General features: G+C 56.7%; 1 protein-coding gene across 1 annotated transcript in view; it reads left to right on the top strand.

The window, feature by feature from the left end:
• Ajap1 (adherens junctions associated protein 1) overlaps nt 1-19,997 on the top strand; it is a 108,024-nt gene that overhangs the window by 73,207 nt on the left and 14,820 nt on the right. Inside the window, exons 3-4 of the mRNA XM_005404124.2 lie at nt 16,084-16,171; nt 18,128-18,370. Of these exons, the coding sequence (XP_005404181.1) occupies nt 16,084-16,171; nt 18,128-18,370 (331 nt within the window). The remainder of the gene's footprint in view (nt 1-16,083; nt 16,172-18,127; nt 18,371-19,997) is intronic.

The following is a 19,997-nucleotide window of genomic DNA, read 5'->3' as shown; positions in this document are numbered from 1 at the left end:
TTGTGTGACGATCTGTGATTATTAACGGACTCTCCTGATTCTTCTCCTCTCGCAGATGAGTGGGCTGAGGTTGTAAGTGATTTGTCTGAGGTCAATGACTCAATCAGCAGAGCAATTACTGAACTCTGTCGAGAGCCTGTTGTGGGCTGGGGGAGAGGCCGGAGGGGAGCGCAAGCGGGCACATAGCGCGCACACAGCAAGCATGCCCAGCCAGCGGTGTATGGCGTGCACGCTCACACGCACTTGCACACGCCGTGTACACGCAAAAAACAACTGCTGTGAGCTCGGGCTGAGTGTGAGGTTTGCCCAGCATGGAGCCACAGTAAGCATGATGGGCAAACCCAGGAAACACGGCCCCCTCGGGTAGGAGCCACAGACCCATGGGGACGTGAAGCCCGGCCCGAGCGGCTGGTGCAGGGGCCCAGATGCCACCCGGCCCTCCCGGCCCTCTGGCCCGTGGTCATGTGTGGCACAGAGGAGACGCTGTTGGAAGAGTCCCTTGGAGGGCCGAGGGAGCCCCGCACGGGACCCCAAACCTCCATCTCCTCTGCAGTCGGAAGGAAATGATCCAGATAAGGACGCACAATGGTGCTAAGTAACAGTGAGAAGGACGAATGGTGGTTGGGGGCACCCTCCAAGGCCCGAGGTTTGTGGAAGAATCTGCAGTGGTCATTTCCCACATGGCGTATTTCAGGGCCCTCCGCCATGGGCACACGGAGGTGGAAGCAAGCTCCACTCTGCCCAGCTTCTAGCTGCCCGGAGCCACAGGTATGCGGGCCACTGTCCATCTCCCTGTCACAGCCCTCGCACCTCTGGGCACCTTGGGGGGTGCTGCTGTCCAGTCTCAAGCACGGGCCTGGCTCTGTGGTGTTTTAAGAAATGATGTCGCCTTCCCAAGTCTGCTCCACACTTGCCAGCTACTCAGCGAGGGGTGCTGGGACTGACTGGGCTCGGGCCTGAGTTTTGCCAGCCTCGGAGAGCCCCAAGTGCCAAGGGGAGGTCGAGGCATGAGCAAAAGCCTCCTCCTAAGGGCGTGGAGTTGGCTTTGTGTGTTTGGCTGAGTCCGAAGCGGGCAGCCAGGTGGGGACTGCAGGTGGAGTCTGGACGAGGAGGTGCCCAGCGTCCTCATCCGTGCACCCCAGGATTGGGACTCGAGGCTGCGTGGAGACGGCATGGGGGGGTTTGGGGCTCTGCTGCTTTACAGGACAGTAGTGACCTGCACAAGCATCTCTGCCTTGCTTAGTCTCGCTTTTGCCCATGAGTTGAAGATAGTGAAGCCAGCCCCTTCTGTCTTCTGTGGCTGCCCTAACCACGTCCCTCACACAGGAAGCTTAATACAGTGGAAATGCATTCTCTGCCAGTTCTGGAGGCCTGAAGTCTGGAGCTGAGGGGTGGCCCTCCTGCCTCCTCCCACTTCTGCTGCTCCTGGTGCCCTTGGCTAGAGAAGGTCTTTGCCCAAGGTCTGCACAGGGCTTTCCTAGGGCAGCCTCAACACTTGCCTTCCTTCTTGATGCCACTCCTGGGTCCGGGACCTGGGATCTTCCTGCCTTGCCGAATCTCCACTGCCACCTTAAAAGTGCTTCTGGCCTTGCGTCCCCTTCAAACCCACCCTCAGTGTGCACTGCCACCTGGGTAAGTTAGTCTTCCAATGAGCGTTTGCTTCTTAGAAGACAGGCAGGACACCATGACCCATATTTGAGGCAAGAGGCAAAGCTGGGCCTCTGAGGAGAGGGAGGCCTTGCCGAGCCCTGGGGACATAGCATGCGCTGCTCAGGCCTCCTTGTTCTGTTTGCAAACTTCCACCAGCCCTGCCCTGTAGCTCCCTGTCCCCATCACTTGCTGTGGACCATCTCACAGGACCTCCTCAGCAGTCCTGCTGTCCTGGATTTGCCTCTGGAGGTTCTGACCTCCCCTTTATAAAACCCCTGACCACAGCCTGTCATGAATCTCCTCCCCTTTATAAAACTGTCATCATTATTGCAGCAAGGGCCTTTGGGTACTACTCACCCCAAAGACTTCCGAATCCCCTATGGTATGGAAACAGGTGGGAGGCAGACAGCGCTATATGGAGGGAGTAGGCACCTGGTTCTTCTCCAGGCCTGGAAGCTACAACCTCAAGGCTCATGAGGACAGGTGGAGGGCTGCTTGTCCAGCTCTAGTTCCCCATTACATGGGGGAGAGCAGTACACCAAAGGAAGGATGAATTGCTCAAGGCCCATACATAGAGATTAGCAAGGATAAACTTCATTTCCTTAAAAAATATTCACATATATTATGCATATACAAACTACTCATAATAACTGTTAGTATGTATATGTGTCCCAATTCTCTGTTGAAATTTTACATCTTGTAATCCTTTTTTAGTGTTTTAATCATGGTTATCAGAAAGTTGGTGTTTGATAATTCCAGCATGTAGTCATTCTACAAGACTATGTCTTTGGTTGTTTATTTTTTCTCCTTAGGTTTTGCTCATCTGGTCCTATCCCCTAGTGTGCCTGGTGGTTTGGTGCTGAGTGCTGGAAACTTTGTATGAAAAACCATAGAGATTATTTGAAATTCCACGTCAGGGTTTGATCGTGGTAGCCCATGGGCCACATCTTGTCTGTTGTTTGGATTGGTCTAACCTGAGAGTGAAGAATGCCTCTTAAGTAGTTAAATGATTGAAAACATCAAAAAGGTAATGATTTGCAACTCTTGAGACTTATTTGAAATTTGAATCTCAGTGTCCATGAGCAATTGGCCCACAGAGCCTCTGCCTGGCCCTGTGCAAGAACGGCTGGTGACCCCTCCGAGGCTGTCTTCTGCTGCTGACCAGGTCAGGCCCTTGTGGGCTGGAAAATGGGCTTCTGTCTTTCATTACGGTCCACCGTTCTGCGAGTGTTTCAGCCTTTCTTTCTGTCTCCCCAGCCCGCAGATGCTTCCTTGGCTCTGAGGAGCAGTCCTTTTTGTGTGGGGATAAGCATCCTTGGAAACACAGGTCAGAATGTCACAGGATCTGTGCACAGAGCAGAGCAGTTATGTTCCTGTTGGCTTCCTAACTCTTACATGAGTCACCCCTCCTGGCCCCCCATCCCCCATCCTCCTTCTTGTTGTCCCCCTACCTCAGCCTGGACCCTGGCATTGTCTTGGGCACAGAGCTCACAGCTCTCTGCCTGTCTCCTGGCAGGATGCAAGGAGTGCCAGGCAGGACTTCCCCAGCTGGCCTGGGGCCCTGGTTGGGGGGACACCATGTTTCTCATCATGCACCCCTCCCTGTAGGCCACTGGCCACAGATGGATGTGCCGCCCCCCACTGGCCACTGGCATTGGTGGGAGAAGGGCTCAGAGGATGGCAGTGGGGACAGGGCTCTGGGGCCTTTTAAGTGCACTATTTTTCTGTTTACTGTGTCTAATAAAACAGCTGTTGGTAGCACAGAGGAGCAGCTGCTACTGTATTTAACGATGTCCTTCTCCAACCTGCCAGGAGGCTCAGAAAAGCACAGGGGCCCACAGGGACCTGGTGCTGGCCACTCTGTTCCTTGTCTCTGTCACCCCTCCCGCATACCACCCTTCCTGTCCTGGAGCAGGGATGACCATCTTGTGCCCGCTGGCTCTGGGGACTCAGGCTGCACCACCACCTGGCCCACTGTGTGAGCAGCTCTGGGTCTCGCTCCAGGGTGACTGGACCAGACCTCCCCTCCCCACCTGGGAGCTCAGCCTAAGCACGGAGCTGCGGCTCAGAGCTCCTGAGGTCCAGGAGGACAGTACTGAAGAATGCTTATCACAGCACTATGTGGGGGACTTGGCTCGGGACCATGGCAGCAGGTCCGGACCCATGACAACAGGACTGTGGGGGGCTGGGATCCACCTGGACACTGTGGCCAGTGGGGCTTCCCCCAGGCGCAGGTGGGAGAGGACTAAGAGGAAACACGAGGTGCAGGGTCCAGCTGTTCCCACCAGCAGGACTCTCTCTGGGGGCAGGCGGGGCCCAGAACTCCCAGGCGCCAAGGCGGCTGTGGAACCCATCGGATGTGGAGGATGCAGTCTGGGTAGCCAGTGTGACAGTGTTTGCTGAGCCTGAACAGCTCAAAGTGGTGCATGCTGGCCCCGGGTAAGTTCAGGAGTGAATGAGCACAGGATTGGCCAAGGGTGGGCTCCGTCTGGAGTGGAGTGGGCAGCCTTGCCCCAGAGCTGCTGTCTCTGAGCCCAACCCCCACCAGCAGCAGCTGTCCAGCCTGGTGAGCCTTGGCCTGGCAGAAAGCAGCCAGCAGGGTGACAGCGTGAATGACCCGGAGGCGGGGTCACCAGCTCTGAGCGCAGGGCTAGCTCGGGGATGTCCTGGCGCTGTGGCAGTGGGCGTGGCTTGGCCATCCCAACTCCAGAGCAGGCGCTGGTCCAGGCCAGACACTGCAGCAGGCCCGCCCTCCTGAGCAGCCGCTGTTCCCAGGATGGGCTGCAGCCCCAGGGCCTGTGATGGCCTGGGCCGCCTCTGGCAGGACCAGAGGAGCTGCCGCCAACCCTGACCTCCGACAGGAACGGCAGGCTGTGCTCCTGAGCCCACGTCCTGCAGGTCACAGGACTGTTCTGCTAGCCGTTCAGACACCTGCTTGGTGGGAGGACTGCACCGAGGTCCAGTGCTGGGGGTCACTCAGAGGCCGCTCCGTTTCCTGGGGCTCTCGGAGCTAGCGGGCCTAGACAGGAAAGCGCGTCCTGCAAGGCGAACCGCACAGAACCCAGCGCAGGGTTTATGGAGGGGTCAGGAAGGAGGGGAGCTGCACCCTGGGCCCAGCCTGGAGGAGGTTCCTGGCAGCCCACTACCCTCCCCCTGACCTTCTCTCCCTTAGAAAGCCGGAAGCTCTGTTCCTGTCCCTTCCCGAGTGTGACACAGCCGTGTGAGGGATGACGGAGTCAGAATGGGGCTGGAAGGGCAGATGTGGCCCCTGGGTCGGAAGCCAAGTCCTGGGGCATTGGGGCGGTGGCTCCTGCCCTGCGTCTCTCGTTAGTGGCTGCCCCTGCCCTGGGGCCTCACAGGCCGGCCACTGCTGTCCCTGTCTGTGCAGGCCCTCCTACACCACACTGCTGTCCCCTCTTCTGGCCACAGCCATAGCTGCGTAACAAACAGCCCAAGTCTCAAGGCTTCCAGCCTCCAGTGGGCCTCTGTCCTCTCACGTGTCAGGGCCTGTGGCTCAGGTGGGGTGAGGGATGACAGGGACAGTGGGCTCTGCTACAAGGCCCCTCAGCCCAACCGGTCCTGTCCCTCTCAGGACAATAGCCCACATGCAAACCAGCAGGCCCACCCTGGAGCAGCCATGAGAGCTGGGGGAGTGGGGCTGGAGGAGGGGAGGCTCGGGCCTGCCGTGAGGACACGTCCCACGTCCCCTGCCTCAGGCCTGCAGGGCCCTCTCTCCTGCCTCCGGGGTAGGCTCTGTTGGTTGCAGTCCCTCTGGGGAGGGAGGCCTGGGCACAGAGGATCGCATGCCTGCTGTGGGGACAGTTGGTGTCTGAACCCTCAGCCCCTTAGGGGGCACCAGGGGCTTCTCTGCCTGCTCTGTGACCCCGCTGTGGCCTGCCTGATGGTGCCTACACAAGTAGCTTGGGCACAGCTGTTAGCCCTGTGGAACGTCCCTGCTTTTCCGCCCTCAGGGCCTTCTGCAGACAAAGAGGTCACCTCAGGCTCTTGGGAGGAGAGTCAGGGTCTTCAGGGAATAAGGGAGCAGACGCTAGGACCCAGCACCTAAGCAGGTCCTCAGAGAAGGGCACGCTATGCATGTCACTTGTCTGCTTGATGACAGCATGGCTCCCCAGATAGCCCAGGGACAGAAGAGGCGTCTCCTGGGTGACCTGCAGCTGCAAGGTGGAAGGGGCAGTTTCCATCTAAAATCGGCCCGTGGTCTAGTCACCTTCTGAAAGCCCCGCCTTCAAGAACGTGCAGCTTTGAGAGAACGTGCAGCTTTGAGAGGACGTCCAGATATAAACCCCGAGAGTCCACTCTTTTAAAAAACCCAAAAGACAAAGATTATGAGGCCAGGCCCCTGGAGGTGGACATGACCAGAATTGGTGGTGATGTTCCGAGCGCCCTGGGCTTTCTGAGGCCGCCAGTGCGGGTCCTTCCATCGAATGAGCTGGCTTTGAGTGTACCAGGTACCCCGGTGAGCCCAGGATGCCCAGCCCAAGGCTCCGAGCCTCCTGTGGACTGGAATCCCTGACCACGGCAGGACCGCTGTCCAGGGTCAGCTGGGCAGCTTCCTCCCACAGCCGGGGCTGCCCACCCCACACGGCCTCTGCCAGAGCCACCTGTGCACAAGGCACATGTGAGGGCAGGTGACCCGTGCCCGGTACCACCAGGAGGAAGCACAGCCCCGATGTGGACAGAGCCACCTCTGCTTCATGCGTCCATCCTTTCTCCATTTATGGATTAAGAGTAGCTTCTATCAGGACGAGGTGCGGGCCACTGCTCGGGTGGGGTGCAGGTCCTGCTGAGGCAGGCGCGGGTACTGGTGGGTGTGGGTGTGGACCAGACTTTGCAGCTCACGTGGTGCCCGGCACCCTCCTGTGTGGCCCTTGAGAGTCTCTGCTCTCTGGTCCCCTCCCTGGTGAGCGCCTGCGGTGACCCCTCCCGGACCCCTGGCCTTGCCTTGGCAGCACACCAGCCCGATCCCGCCCACACCCTCAGAGCTGCATCATTCGTGGAATTATACGGATGCAGCTGGGAGGGAGGAAGAAGTGGGTCATTTCCATATCTGCCACGAGCTCCATGTGCAGCCGCCTGTGTCCTTAGAGACAGCGGTCCAGGCAGCAGCTCTTGTGCTGGCCATGTGGCAGACCGGGAGTGGGAATTCACCTCCGAGGGCCATGCCTTCCTGTGGGACTGGGCCCTCTGTGCGGGAAGATGTGGTCATCAAGGAGCCAGTGGTCATGGCTGAGGAACCACATCCCCTTGGCCCCTGCCCAGCGTCCTGGTCGCTGCCGGCGCCTGGCCATGGTTGGTGTGAGGGAGCAGATGGACATGGCCAGGTTTCTGTGTGTAACCCACTTCCACAGCCCTGAACTGAATTCAGAAACGCTGATTGTTCTCCCTGCTCTCCACAAAGGGCTGCTGTGCCTGGCAGACCTCCATGGTGGTGACGAAGCTGCTGCTGCTGCTGGCCAGTATGCCACACCTCAGTGCCCACTCTGGGTTTCTGGGGTCCTCTAAGGCAGGGTCATGAGCATTTTCTTAAAGGGCTGCATAAATGTATCTGGCTTATGGGCTAGGAGGTCTCCATGGAAACCACTCAGTTGCCAGGAAAATATGCAAATGAATGGACAGTGCTGTGTCCCAATAAAACTTTAGCTGCAAAGTCAGTCAGTGGGCCAGATTAGCCTGGGCCACGGTGTCCTGGCCTGTACCTCAGAGCTCAGCGTGTGGGTCGGCATCTACAAGGGCAGGTGAGAGGGCAGAAGGTCTGGGCCCCTGCCTCTTCCGGCTTCGGGAGGCTCCAGGCATCCCTTGATGTGTGGCCACTGCCTCCACCCCCGGGTCCACCCTCACATGGCCTTCTTGTCTCTGTCTCATTCTGGCTAAGGCGTGTCCCCAGGCCGGCATTTCTGAACTTCTGCGGCATTGTGTCTTCTCAAGTTCTGAGGAGTTGCCGAGTGCAAACATGATCCTTTTGTCGCAGGAATTTGCTCCTTGGCATGGGCAGCCCAGGGAGGCAGTGTTGGCCGAGCCTGGGTCAGCTTTAGGTCCCTTTTGGGGCCCATGGCCAGTATAGTGCCTGTGATGATCCCCCAAGTCTCTCTAGGATATGGCGCCATGGCTGCTGCCTGTGCGCAGAGGAGAGCGTCCTCAGAGGTGTGCAGGAAGGAGGCAGAGGCTGGCACTCACAGCAAGCCTGCTTGGGTTCAGATCTCCCCTTGCTGTGTCCTCCAGTGGGTACAGCAAGGTGCCAACCTGCCCAGAGAAATGCCCTTGTCCTGGCCCCAGAGCAGAGACCGTGGAGCCCCTGAGATGCTGTCTGGTAGCACTGCCTTGACACAGGGGCCTTGGGCCACAGTGCAGAATAGAAACTAAGGGCAACCGTGCAGGTGGTCGGCCGTGTCTACGGGGCCAAGCCCCACAGAAACTGGGGTCCTTTGCTGGCAATACCCAACACGTGTTGTCACTTTGTCACTGGGAGAAGTCAGTCGTGTCCACGTCCCTGCTCTGGGAAGGGTACCCCAGGGGCTCCCGCCAGTCTCCCCTGGACGTGGCCTAGAGCCTGCTCCAGGCTGAGCTGTGTCCCCTGCTACAGCAGCTGTAATCACAAGTAGAATGGCCTTCTCAGCTCTGTGCATTCTTCTAGATAATTACGGAATCTGAAGGGGTTCTGGGGACCCTGGTTGCACTGCGCCATCTTGGGAACCTGCCTCGGTTTCCCTGTGCCTTCCGCCCCCTTGTGGGGTTAGAGCTGCGCTTGAGTTGATTCAGATCAAGGTGGGCATGGTCTTCTGTGAGGCTAGGTCATAGCATCCTGCTGTAGGCGCTACAGATACACAGGAAGTCAATGTCTGCCTTGTTAGGCAGGAAACAGCTTTGGGAAAGGGGGCCAAAAAGGGAGGGGACCGGGGATGGCTTACATTTTGCCTTTTGAGGCCACAAAGGAGCATTTCTTACCCTCGAACCCATGGCTTCTCAAGACTCCTCTGCCCTGTTGGCATTTGGGCCAAATTCTTCTCTCTGCTGGTGTGGTCTTCTGCACTGTAGGGTGGTCACTAGCTACTTTGGCCTTTACCCACTGCGGGCCTACAGAACCACTTCCTACCAAGTCGTGGTCACCAGAAACGTCTCCAGACATTGCCAGATGTTCCCAGCTGAAGATCACGACTCCCCCATCTGAGCTCCCCTTGGTGACCCCTGGGGCCTCCCTTTCACTGGGCAGGTCGACTCGGTGGGGCTCTATTCTCTAGAGCGTATGACCCCTCCTGAGCCAGGGGGCTTCTACGAGAGAAGACTTCATCTGCAGAGAGGCTGGGCTTGGAGGAGCTCCCCGAGTCAGGCCAGTGCTCTCGAGGCTGGGCTGAGGGGTGTCCCGCTGGATGGCGGAAGGGTACTTCTGGCCATGTGTGTGATGGTGTTCATGGGAGAGGTCAGCATGGGACTCTGGAGACCAAGCGTGACGCACTCAGTCATGTGCACGCCTGTCAGATCAGCCGAGAGCTCAGACAGAACAGAAAAACAGAGTAAAGGTGGCTTCTGTCTTCCTGAGCTGGGGCACACAGCTGCTGTCCCGAGACATCGCAGATCTCAGGCCTTTGGACTCCTGGATTTCCGCCAGTTCCACCCCAACCCCCACTCTGGTCTCAGGGCTTCGGCTGGGCCTAGAATGGGGTTCAGACCCAACCACACCACCCGACTTGCAGGACTCTCACTTGCGGGTGACCCAGATGGAACACCTTAGGGGCCCTGTGATCAGTGAGCCGATTCCCTTGTACCTCTCATAAATCTCTCTCTGTCCTGTTTGTTCTGCTTCTCAGGAGGACCTGGCTAATACGCTCAGCCCTGCAGGGTCACGGAGAAAGCAGTGTGCTTCTTCCTGACCTTGCTGTGACAGCCAGTGGCCCTGTTTCCCTGTAAACGTGCCGGCACGGGCACTTCCTGGCTACCCAGTGCCACCTCTCACCTATTAGATCCCCTCAGGACAGACTTCCTAACCTCCTGTGGTCTCCGCTTTTCCCCATAATATGGCCTCACGAGACCCCTGTGTTGTCAGATGAGCTATGATGAGCACAGAAATGCCATCCATTTGCCTTGCCAAGTCCCAGGGCCACCGTTCCCACCTCCATCCAGGCATGACGGCCAACTGAGCTCCAAACCCCCACACGCTGGAAGAGCAAGCCCATGGCGGGTTTGTTTTAGCCATGGACAATGGCTTGTGCTTGATTCTGCTTCTTTTAATAGGACCTCGTTCAGACCCAGAGATGGATTACCAACTTCCACATCAATCTTCAGGACCTGATCTTATTACAAACCACCACAAATATAACCATAAAAGCCCTATTGATTGATGCGGAGCTTGGTAATCCATCTGTCCCCATCCATTATTCTGGGTATAATTTTTCATTAGGGGGATGGCAGCTGATTCCTAGCACATTAGTATACAGCGGCAATTACCGGGCGCAGAAAGAGCCCCTAAATTAGCAGGAACAATAGCACCTGTCAGGAAAGGGAAGCAAGAGTCCCACATGGGGCGCCCTGGCAAGGAGTTTGAGGATGGGATTCAGTAGTGACCTTGGAAATGGAGAGGAAAAATTGGGGAGTGTTTTCCTGTCTTGGGGGCAGGGAGTATACGTTCCTTTAGGTGACATCATTGTCAACCAAATCTCAGTCTACTTGACAGCTGGCACGGAGACTATTTAAGGGTTGGCCTGCCCTGGGTCAGTAGGGTTTGTGGGATGGATTTTCCTGTTGGCATTATTTACTGGGCACCAGAGACTTAGCTGGAGCGGACAGTCCCTGCGTGGAGGGACACCCATGAGTGCAGACCGAAGCTGGAGGATGGTGCCATGTGCCTGGCTGGGAAAAGCCCTTTCCTGACACCACAGCAAGGAGCTCTTGCTCCATTCAGTGGCTGCAGGGTCAGAATGCTCTTGTCTTTTGCAAGATGCAGCTTCTTTTCAGTGTGAGTGGAGAGTATTGAGACAGGCGTGGGGCTGAGATATTTCTGAGGGCCATTGAAGGGATTAAATTGATCAGTTTCTTCCTGAGTTTTGATTCCCAAAAGTCAAGAATCCTGCCTAGCTGACTTCTCTGGAGAAGCATCACGCAAAGGGAGCTTCTCTGCACCTGCTTCACGCTGCCAAGCCCAGTAGGGCGAGCCCACCTGCTGCTGGGTGTCACAGCCCTACCCTAAGTTAGAGGCTGGGAATGTCTTCCAAATGTCTTGACAGCGGCCAGGGAAAATCCCATCAGACAAAACCCCTTGATGATGGAGTAGGAAAATTTCAGTCTGTCAAATCAGAAGATTGCAGCTTGAGTCTCAGGTTTCACCCGTCGCTCAAAATATATGTGCAATTCTCTGTAATTTACAAGCAAATCACCTTGGCGCTTCACTAACTCAGAGGTCTGCAAGCCACGGGCCAAGGACCGGATGTGGCCCCAGCTTCTGTGGACAGTTTCCCGGGACTCACCCCCTTGTTTACATATCGTCCGGACTGCTTCTGCACTACAGTGAGAGTTTCCTCACGGAGACAGAGACGGCTGTGGCATAGGCAGGTTTGCGTGTCCCCAAAGGTTCATTGTGAGTGAGTTTTAGTCTCCGGGATGGGGACATTGGGAAGGGAGTGGAACCTTTCAGAGGTGGAGCCTAGTGAAAGATCCTGTTCCTCAGGGCGCTCCCTCTCTGGGGCAGTGTGGGCTTGGTATCTCTGCCCTAGCTCAAGGTAGGAGCATTTGCCCATTTGTGTTTGCACTCTGGTCTGTTTGCCGTTCCTGCAAGAAACCCGAGACACCAACTCATAGGAAGAAGGATTTGCTTTGACTCACGGTTTTAGGGTTTCAGTCTTGGTCACCTGGCCCCACAGCTTTGGACCCTGAGAGATGGAACATCTAGAGAGTGTGGCAAGCAAAGCTGATCACTCTGTGGCAGCTGGGAGTCTTTATGTCCCCTGCAAGGGCACTCCCGTGGCCTTACTCACCCTGCTCCCAACCTCCCTATAGCACAAAAAGCCAGGGACCAAGCCTTCAGCACCAGAGCCTGTGAAGAATATTTAAGATCCACACTGTACCAACCTCCGAAACTGTGGACTAGATAAGACTGTTCTCTTTATAAAGTCAGCTGCCTCTGGTGCTTTGTTATAGTAATCCAAAGCTGATTCACACAGAGATCATACTGCCTGAGAAAACTAAAATCTTACTATCTGGTGCTTTAAGAAAAAGGCTTGTCTACCTGAAACCCACAAGAAGACTTGAGGCACTCACACGAGGAAACAACCACTGGCGTTCAGGGAGTACCAAATGCTAGGACAGTCGCTTTAAACGTTATGTGTCTCACCTGGGGTGCTGATCTGTTCTCAGTAGCCAGCCTTCCAGAAAGGGACAGGACACAATGAGGCATCCTTGCAGATGTTTCATTCCACAGCATTTCCTGCAAACATTATTCGGACCACAGAGCAAGGCATCTCGTCTTTGTTCAAGTCTGCAGTTTCTTCTCACAGCCGTGACTCAGGAACCTGGTGGCCCGGCAGAGCCCACCTGCCAGGCTTTGAATCACTTGTGGGTTTTCTTTGCAAGCAAAGTTGCCAGGGGAGGAAAAAATATTTTTCCTGGGTTAGTTTAACATTGTAATGTTGGTTGTATGTTGGATTATTCTTAGGCACTCCAGGGGAGAGAATTGCCTTTCTTCTTGGCTCTGCCAGGTGACCAGAAGAAAGTCATTTCACCTCTGTGAGCCTCAGCTCTTGTTAAGCCAGACAGATACGGGAATGGCAGGATGACTCTGGAGGAACTGCATCACATGTGCTAAAACTTAGCAACGTGCCCAGCGTGAGGAAATCACTCAGGAGAGTGGAGCCGCTGTGTTGCTATTGTACATCATCCAGGTTCTCCTGGCTGGGTATCGACCACATTTTGCTTCCTCTAAATTTTAATTTGGGAAGTCCAGCAGAGGAAATTCACACCAAAGGCAAGGGAAGGGCCTCCGGAACAGGCGCGCTGGTGCTCTGTCGTTCACCCCCGCTTCCACTCCCTGGCTTTTTATTTTTTGTTCAATTACAAGGTTGATGGTGAGGCCTGCAGCTCTCGTTCCATGATAACCGTGTCAGGCAGTGTGTGTGTGGGTGTGTGGTGGGGGAGGAGAGTGGGAATCTTTAGGGAACTTGTGGATGGAAGAGGACCCCAGTAAGGAACTGGGTTTCTGTTCTCAGAGTCACCGGTGAGGGGTCCTCTGAATCAACCGCTTTTCTCTCTGGGCTTCAGTTTTTTTGATCCATTAGAAGAGGAGAACCAGCGCTTTCCTGTACTCACAGGATGGGAGGAATTAAACCATGATGATCAGCGGGTTGTGGAACTCCTCTCTTCTCAGATTTCTAGCCACTGCAGAGATTCACCCCAAAGGAAGAACTCTTTTACTAGCAAGAGGAGAGATCAAAAATCTGGTGCTGTCTTGGGTCTCCCTGGCTGCAGATACTGAGAACGGAGAGAGGAGGGCTGCGTTCTCATAAGGGGGCACTCAGAGCGGGGACAGAGCCCAGCGTCCCAGGCTGGACCAGTCCCTCCTGCTACCTGGGCTCACCCCGTGCTTTACTCTTTTACATCCCCATCTTTGCAGATGTTCCGTTCTCTAATCCTGGCTCAGAAGATGGCAAATTTAACCCACCAAAACAAAGATTTATTTTTTATGGGAACCAGTGTGTGACATACCAAGAAATGGTTGAGAGACCTGTGGTGTGCATCTGCAGCCATCCCCAGTGGGCTTGCCCATAAGAGAGGGGTGGGGATAAGCTCCTGTGTCTGTGAGGGTAGAAGCGTACTCTCTCTTGGGCTTGTAGAGGGGAGAGGAGCCAACCCTAGCACAGAAAGAGGAAAGGATGAGGAGAGAGACCACCAACATTTAGACCGGCCATGTCTGAGCTGGCACTGTCTAACGCAAGGCTCAGCAGGCACCTTATCCTGTATGATCAGAGGATGTCGCAAGCCCCGCCCCCCGTGGTTTTCCCCTCCGTGGTCGGTAATGACAGCATCTGGCATTTTGAGTTGTTGCTAGGAACTGATGGATCAACAACACTTATCATTTGCTACCACTGTTGAGCATGTCTGCGGTCATCATTACCTTCATCACGAGGGTCAGCATCTTCTTCATCCTCATCACTGTCACCACCGTTATTACCACTGTCATCGTCTCCATCACCCCCATCCCCACCATCACCATCCTCATGACAACAGTGGTGGCCATGGTGATGGTGGTGGTGATGGGACGGTGTTGGTAATGATGGTGTTGGTGAGTATTTTGGTGATGGTGATGTTGAGGGTGGTAGTGATAATCACCATCTTCTCTTCCTCAAAATAAGCTCAATTATCACCATCTCCACCATCACCATCATCACTACCACCATCGGCCATCACCATCATCCACCACCGCCATCCATCACATCACCGCTATTACCATCTCCATCACTGTTTGGCAGCATAATCAACAGTGTCATCACCACAACCAGAACCATGGCCACAATCAGCACTGTCAACGTCAGCATCGCTATCATGATCATCACCAGTACCATCCCTCACCATCATCGTCACGTCGTCATGGTTTCACCACCATAATCAACACTGTCATCATCACATCCGTAATTGTGACCACCATCATCCCCATCATCGTCTCTGCCTCCTGCTGTCTCAAAAGCACAGGCATAGGCCAAGCACATACTCTTCATAACAGCATGGCTGTCACTTGACCGGGCCCATGGGAGTGGGCAGAGAGGGCAAAAGAGGACACTGAGCAGTCACCCACCTCTCCGTGGCTGTCCACTGAACCGCACATCCTTTTGACTCCTCCCATGTGGCCTCTGCTGGGCCTCAGAGGACCTGGTGAAACGCAGGGATTCCTGGAACTGGTGGGTGCTCCGTGGCTGGCAAGACTGGAGGTGCTTCCTCTAGTCTAACTTAGCTTCCATCCCTTGGCAAGATGATGCGGCTGCTTGGAGGAGTAGGAAAACTTGCCCAGGGTTTACACCAGGTGCCGTGAACTAGTCACGGGTGTCGCAGTGAACACAACCACTTTGAGAAAGGCACTGGAGTGGCTGTTCCCTCAGGTGGCATCGGGGCTGGCACAGAAAGTGCTCAGCAAGCCGATTCTGAGCCAGTGGATGAAAGATGCATGACGGGGCCGTGGCACTCCCGGATGGGCTCCATGGCTTCCGGGTGGTGCTCCTCCAGTGGCTTCCCTGGGTCCCGCCTGACCAATGACAGTAGCCCCAAAAGAGGGGGAAGGGGAGACAGCTGGCTTCTGGTTGTGCCAACTTTTAATCATTTATGAACAGTTTCCCCCAAGAGGATCATATTTAGCGGAGAGGTAACATCTGTTTGTGAGACTCTGTCTCTGGGAGGCCGCCAGGAAAATCTTGACACTCTGCAATCTGCCACGAGGGAACGCACACATGTGTTCTTTCCTTGCAGCCACCAGGTCAGACCAGAGCATCTCTGCAAAGTGGGCATTAAGATGGGTACTCGGGGGAGATAGGAGGGGAAGCCTCAGGTGTGTGGCAGGTCGGCACCTGGGGAGGGTGGATGCTCTCCTGGGCTGACTCCAAAAGCCCCAGGCCTTTGCCCTCCAGGTGCAGCTCTGGCCAACAGCAGAAGGACAGAGCCAGGAAGGTGGGCCCTCCAGGTGGCTCTGGCTGGCCAGTGGAGGATGTATGCAGGCCCATGTCCCTGGCAGTGGGTGGCAGATGTGGTCAGGAAGGACTGTGGCTGTGGTGAGGACATCAGGAGGGGTGAGAAGGTGGCTGTCCTCTGCCATCTGCCTCACTAGTAGCAGACAGCTCTTGGTCAAGTTGTGACTGTCCTGCTGCTGAAGCAGCCTGTCCTGCTGTCCCCCCCCCACTTCCTTCCCCTGCCACGAAAGGGCACAGGGCAGCAAGGCCAGGAATGGATCCTCTTTGGGAAGCTCCCTCTTAAACCAGAGGCCTCCATCAGACAGTGAGCAACCCAGGCAGGGCTCTGGAAAGAAGAAGCCGCCTCCCAGTGATCCTTGTAGCCTGAGGGCTGCAAGTCTGCAACTCCTCTTCCCCTAAAGGCCTCGGCCATCCAGGCTCTGCCTTTGCCAAACCTTGCCCTGCTCTCAGGCCTGCTCCCCACCCCTACTCATGGCTCCAGTGTCGGGGAGCAGAATCCACCCAGGTGCAGCAGGTAGGTGGGTGCAGGTCCTCAGGGAACCTCTCAGCAGCGCTACGGAGGCCAGGTAGAGGCAGCAGGTGAAGTCTCAGCGGGGATGACAGGGACTCTGCCCACGGGCCAGGTCACAGCTCTGGGACTGAGGGGCGCAAGGGGAGAGACCGGAGCTGGCGCCTGGCCCGGGTGGTGGTCAGCAGCCCCTGCCTGCACCCCGGCTGTGCAGGCCCCAGTCCCTGACCCCTGTCTCCTCCTCTCCAGGTTTGGCTGTGCATCAGATCATCACCATCACCGTCTCCCTCATCATGGTCATCGCTGCTCTCATCACAACTCTTGTCTTAAAAAATTGGTAAGGCCTGGGGGTGGGGGCTGCGGGGCCCCAGGGTGTGCACAGAGAGGCCCAGCTTTGCAAGTTCAGCCCCCGCTGCAGCCCCGGGGATCGCTCTTCCTGGCCCGGGGGGCACTGGCTGCAACAGAGCAGGCTCCTGGGTGGCCTGTCATGGTGGCTCCAGGACGTGGCATCCCGGCTGATGTCGCTCCTGCTCCTAACTCTGTCCCTGGATCCCCATGGACCATGGATGCTGCACTCAGAGCTGATCCCCTCCCATTCTCCCGGGGCCTTCCAGGGAACGGCGGGGACAAGGTCCTGCCGGCAGCAGCCCGGACGGCCTCCTCAGCCTCCTTCCTTGCTCCCGCGGCAGCCGTGTGTCTCTGAACTAGGTCACTGCTTTGCTGTGGGCGCTCACCGTGGCCTGCTCCCTCCTGGAAAGTGGCCTACTTTGCGGCCCGCCTTGCTGGGGCTGCACACCTGGTATGGCCCAGAGACACCAGGGGACTTCCGGTGACCCTGCTGCCCGCAGAATTGCAGAGGCCTCTGCTAGTCCAGTTGCTCAAAGCCCCAGCTCCCCGCAGAGCAGCCCTCCCAGGGGTCCCCTTGTTGCCTGGACAGTGACATAGAGCCAGACAAGGGCACACGAGGAACTGGCACAGAAAGTCTGTCACCACAGGTGACCTGACAGCAGGTGGCAGGAGGGTGGGGCAACTGGGGAAAACCCCTCCCAATGGGCAAGGCCTCCCAGCCACCGCCTGACAGCCGGCAGACAGATGGGGACCTCAGGTGTTCTCTGGGGACTGGAGACAGGACAACACAGCTGCTCACAGCAGTGCTGCTCAGGCAGGGGCGAGCTCAGGGCCTGGACCTGCTGACTCTGTGGCAGGCAGACCCACAGGCTGACTGGGGAGGGGCCTTGCCTCTCCGGAGAGCCGGAGAGCTCTCCGCTGCCGTGACGGGGCCTGGGTGCGCTGCTGGCTTCCATGCTGGCTTCTAGCACTCTGGTTCAGAGCAAGTCCTCAAGGATCTCAGGCTTGCAGCTGGTGGCGAGGGGTGACAGTGACCCTCAGCTGGCTCTGTGGAGGGGCACAAGGCAGGCTGGGCCCGAGGGCTTTGGCATTCACATCTCTCCTTTGGGAGCTGGGCTTTGACAGCCCAGGATGGGGATTCCTCTTCTGGGGACGGCTGAGGCAGGGAGGCTTGCGGGAGATGGACCCTTGCCCTGGTGCAGCCCCATGGGAGGAAACAGTGCCCTTGGCTTCCAAACTGCAGGAGTTTCCCCTGCCACCACCCCTCCTGCCTGCGAACTCAGCACTGTGGGGGCTGCCGGGGGTCACTGAGGTCTCCAGTGCCGAATTCCTTCTGAGACAAGGGTGGGCTTTCTGTGCTCATCCTCGGTGGCCTCTGGAAGCCCCTAAGACCCAGATAAATGGAAAAATAAGGCAGGTGCCAGGGACATCAGGACAGCCCCCTCCTGTGACCCTTGCTTCCAGTTCGTGAAGGTGACCTGGGCTCCACTGAGGATGAGTCCTGGGGCACTGCCACCCGGTTAGACTTCCCAGACTGTCACAGAGGGAGGAACACCCCCACCCCGCCTGTCGCCACAGATCCCACGGAGCCAGGCTCCTCTGGCTGCAAGCTGGGTCAGAGTTTTCATTTCACTGAGACCCTGGTGGGGAAACTGAGTCACACCATGGTCTGGCAGAGAGGCTCTTCTGTCAAATCGGCCTGGCAGTGTGCTCAGCCCCTTTCCTCCCTCCCAACGCTCCCTGCGATAATGGCCACATTTAAAATTCAAATTTTATATGTAAAAAAGAAAGGAGCCGATTGCTTGATTGTGGTTGATCTTTCTGAAGAGGCTGGGAATTACCACCAGATATTAAACGCTGCCTCCCTGACCGGAGGCGAAGCTTGGAGGCGAAGGCGCGGAGGCCCTGGCACCTGCCCGCCCCCACCCAGCCTCTCTCTCCCCAGCTGTGCCCAAAACGGGAACACTCGGAGGAACAGCCACCAGCGGAAGATCAACCAGCAGGAGGAAAGCTGCCAGAACCTCACCGACTTCACCCCGGCCCGGGTGCCCAGCAGCCTGGACATCTTCACGGCCTACAACGAGACGCTGCAGTGCTCCCACGAGTGCGTGAGGGCCTCCGTGCCCGTGTACACCGATGAGACGCTGCACCCGGCGGGCGAGTACAAGTCCACGTTCAATGGGAACCGGTGAGCTCCGGGGTGGGGACGCCGGTCTGCCCGGCTCGCTTGTTTAGAAGGCTTCTGGGAGCCCAGACGGCCACTGTCACCAACCAAGAGACACCAGGTAGATAGCAGCAGGCTCCCCGGACTCCTGGGACACAGCAGCTCCAGCTGAAATTCCCTTCCAGACCCCCCATGTACGTGCAGGATGGAAACACACATCCTCCAGCCCTGCGTGGGGCGCTCGCTGGCCATCGCCCTGGAGTGCGGAGCCGGCCATGTCGTTATCGACCTCCTGAGCATCAGCACATGAGAACTGGTCCCTCCCAGAGTCAGTGTCTCTGAGACTCCGTCAATAAAATGTCAGCCGTGAGTGCAGCAGAAATATCAAATGCCAGGCGCACTCCAGCACCAGACGCTTCTTATTAAATGCTCTTTTTTTATTATTCATGGGTGATCCCTCAAAGAAGACATATCCTAACCATCCCTGGGAATATTTAAGAAACCCTTGAGTCAGCTCCTGAAGGTCTGTCCAGAATTAAATTAAAATATCAATAAGCTATTTTTTTAAGGAAGCATACACTCATGCATCATTTTGTGGATTAAAAAAAAAAAAGTCCCCGACAACTTAAAGATCTTAGGAAGAAATGAGCCCGTCACCAGGCTACCTCGAGGCCCTGGTCAGCAGTGGGGTGAGCAGATAGGGATGCTGCCCAGCTCCCCAGGATCCAGGGCCAGGAGCTGGCGTGGGGCCGCTTCAGGAAAGATCATCTGCTGCTTGTGTGTTGGTTGCTGGCTTTTTCAGGGGCAGGGAGGCAGGGGCCTGGCCACCGCAGCCAGCTGCGATGCCTAGTTCTTGTGCCCTTGTCCTGTGGCAGCAGGAAGCGGATGTCCCCTAAATACCACTCAGCTCACCTCTTGGATCTCCACCTTGGGGTTCTCTCCTTAGACACCCCCTTTCCTCCAGGGGACCAGCCAAGCTTGGAAGGCCCTGAACCTATGGTACACACACACACACACACACACACACACACACATTCTGGATCTCCTTCCAGAGGGCTGAGTTCCTAGAGAATCAGGAAAAACCTTTTCAAACCATTTTATTGAAAGTTTGTGTGTTGGTTTGGATGAGTCCTAGGCAGCCAACCAGTGCTTCAGACCCGGGGGAGAGTCGAGGCTTCAGGTCAGGGGCTTGGGGGTGCCTGTGTGGCATGGAGCACTCCAAGTGCAGGCTCTGTGTCCCTGGCTGGAGGCCTTGGCTGGAGCTGGCTCCTGTGGCCCGTGGTTGTGCTCCACTGCTGTCTGCTGGCCTTGGGACACGGTATGTTAGTCCTCTAGGTGACAGGAGCCGGGTCCCCTCCCTTTCTGTCACATGCAGTGAAGGGCATCGATCTCTGCCCTCAGAGGCACGGACCCTGGCTCTGAGGTCGGCCTGTGAATTCCAAAGCTGAAATCTGAGGATGGCACAGGCACGAGGGAGGCCAACCTTCCCGGCTCCGTGCCAGAGTCCTCCTGCACCCAAATCTGCAGGCCTGGTCCTCCAGCCCTCCTGGGTGCAGCGTTGGTGAGTGACCCCTCCCCAGTGGGCCCATATCAGGCCGGACCTTCCTGGTCCCTGCACAGCTGCCGACTTGCCTGTGTCTTGCACCCACAT

This window comes from Chinchilla lanigera, unplaced genomic scaffold (genome assembly GCF_000276665.1).
Source record: "Chinchilla lanigera isolate Chin_1 unplaced genomic scaffold, ChiLan1.0 scaffold00085, whole genome shotgun sequence".
NCBI lineage: Eukaryota > Metazoa > Chordata > Mammalia > Rodentia > Chinchillidae > Chinchilla > Chinchilla lanigera.
The sequence above is the reverse complement of the archived record's forward strand: the minus strand, read 5'-3'. Positions and strand labels throughout refer to the sequence as shown.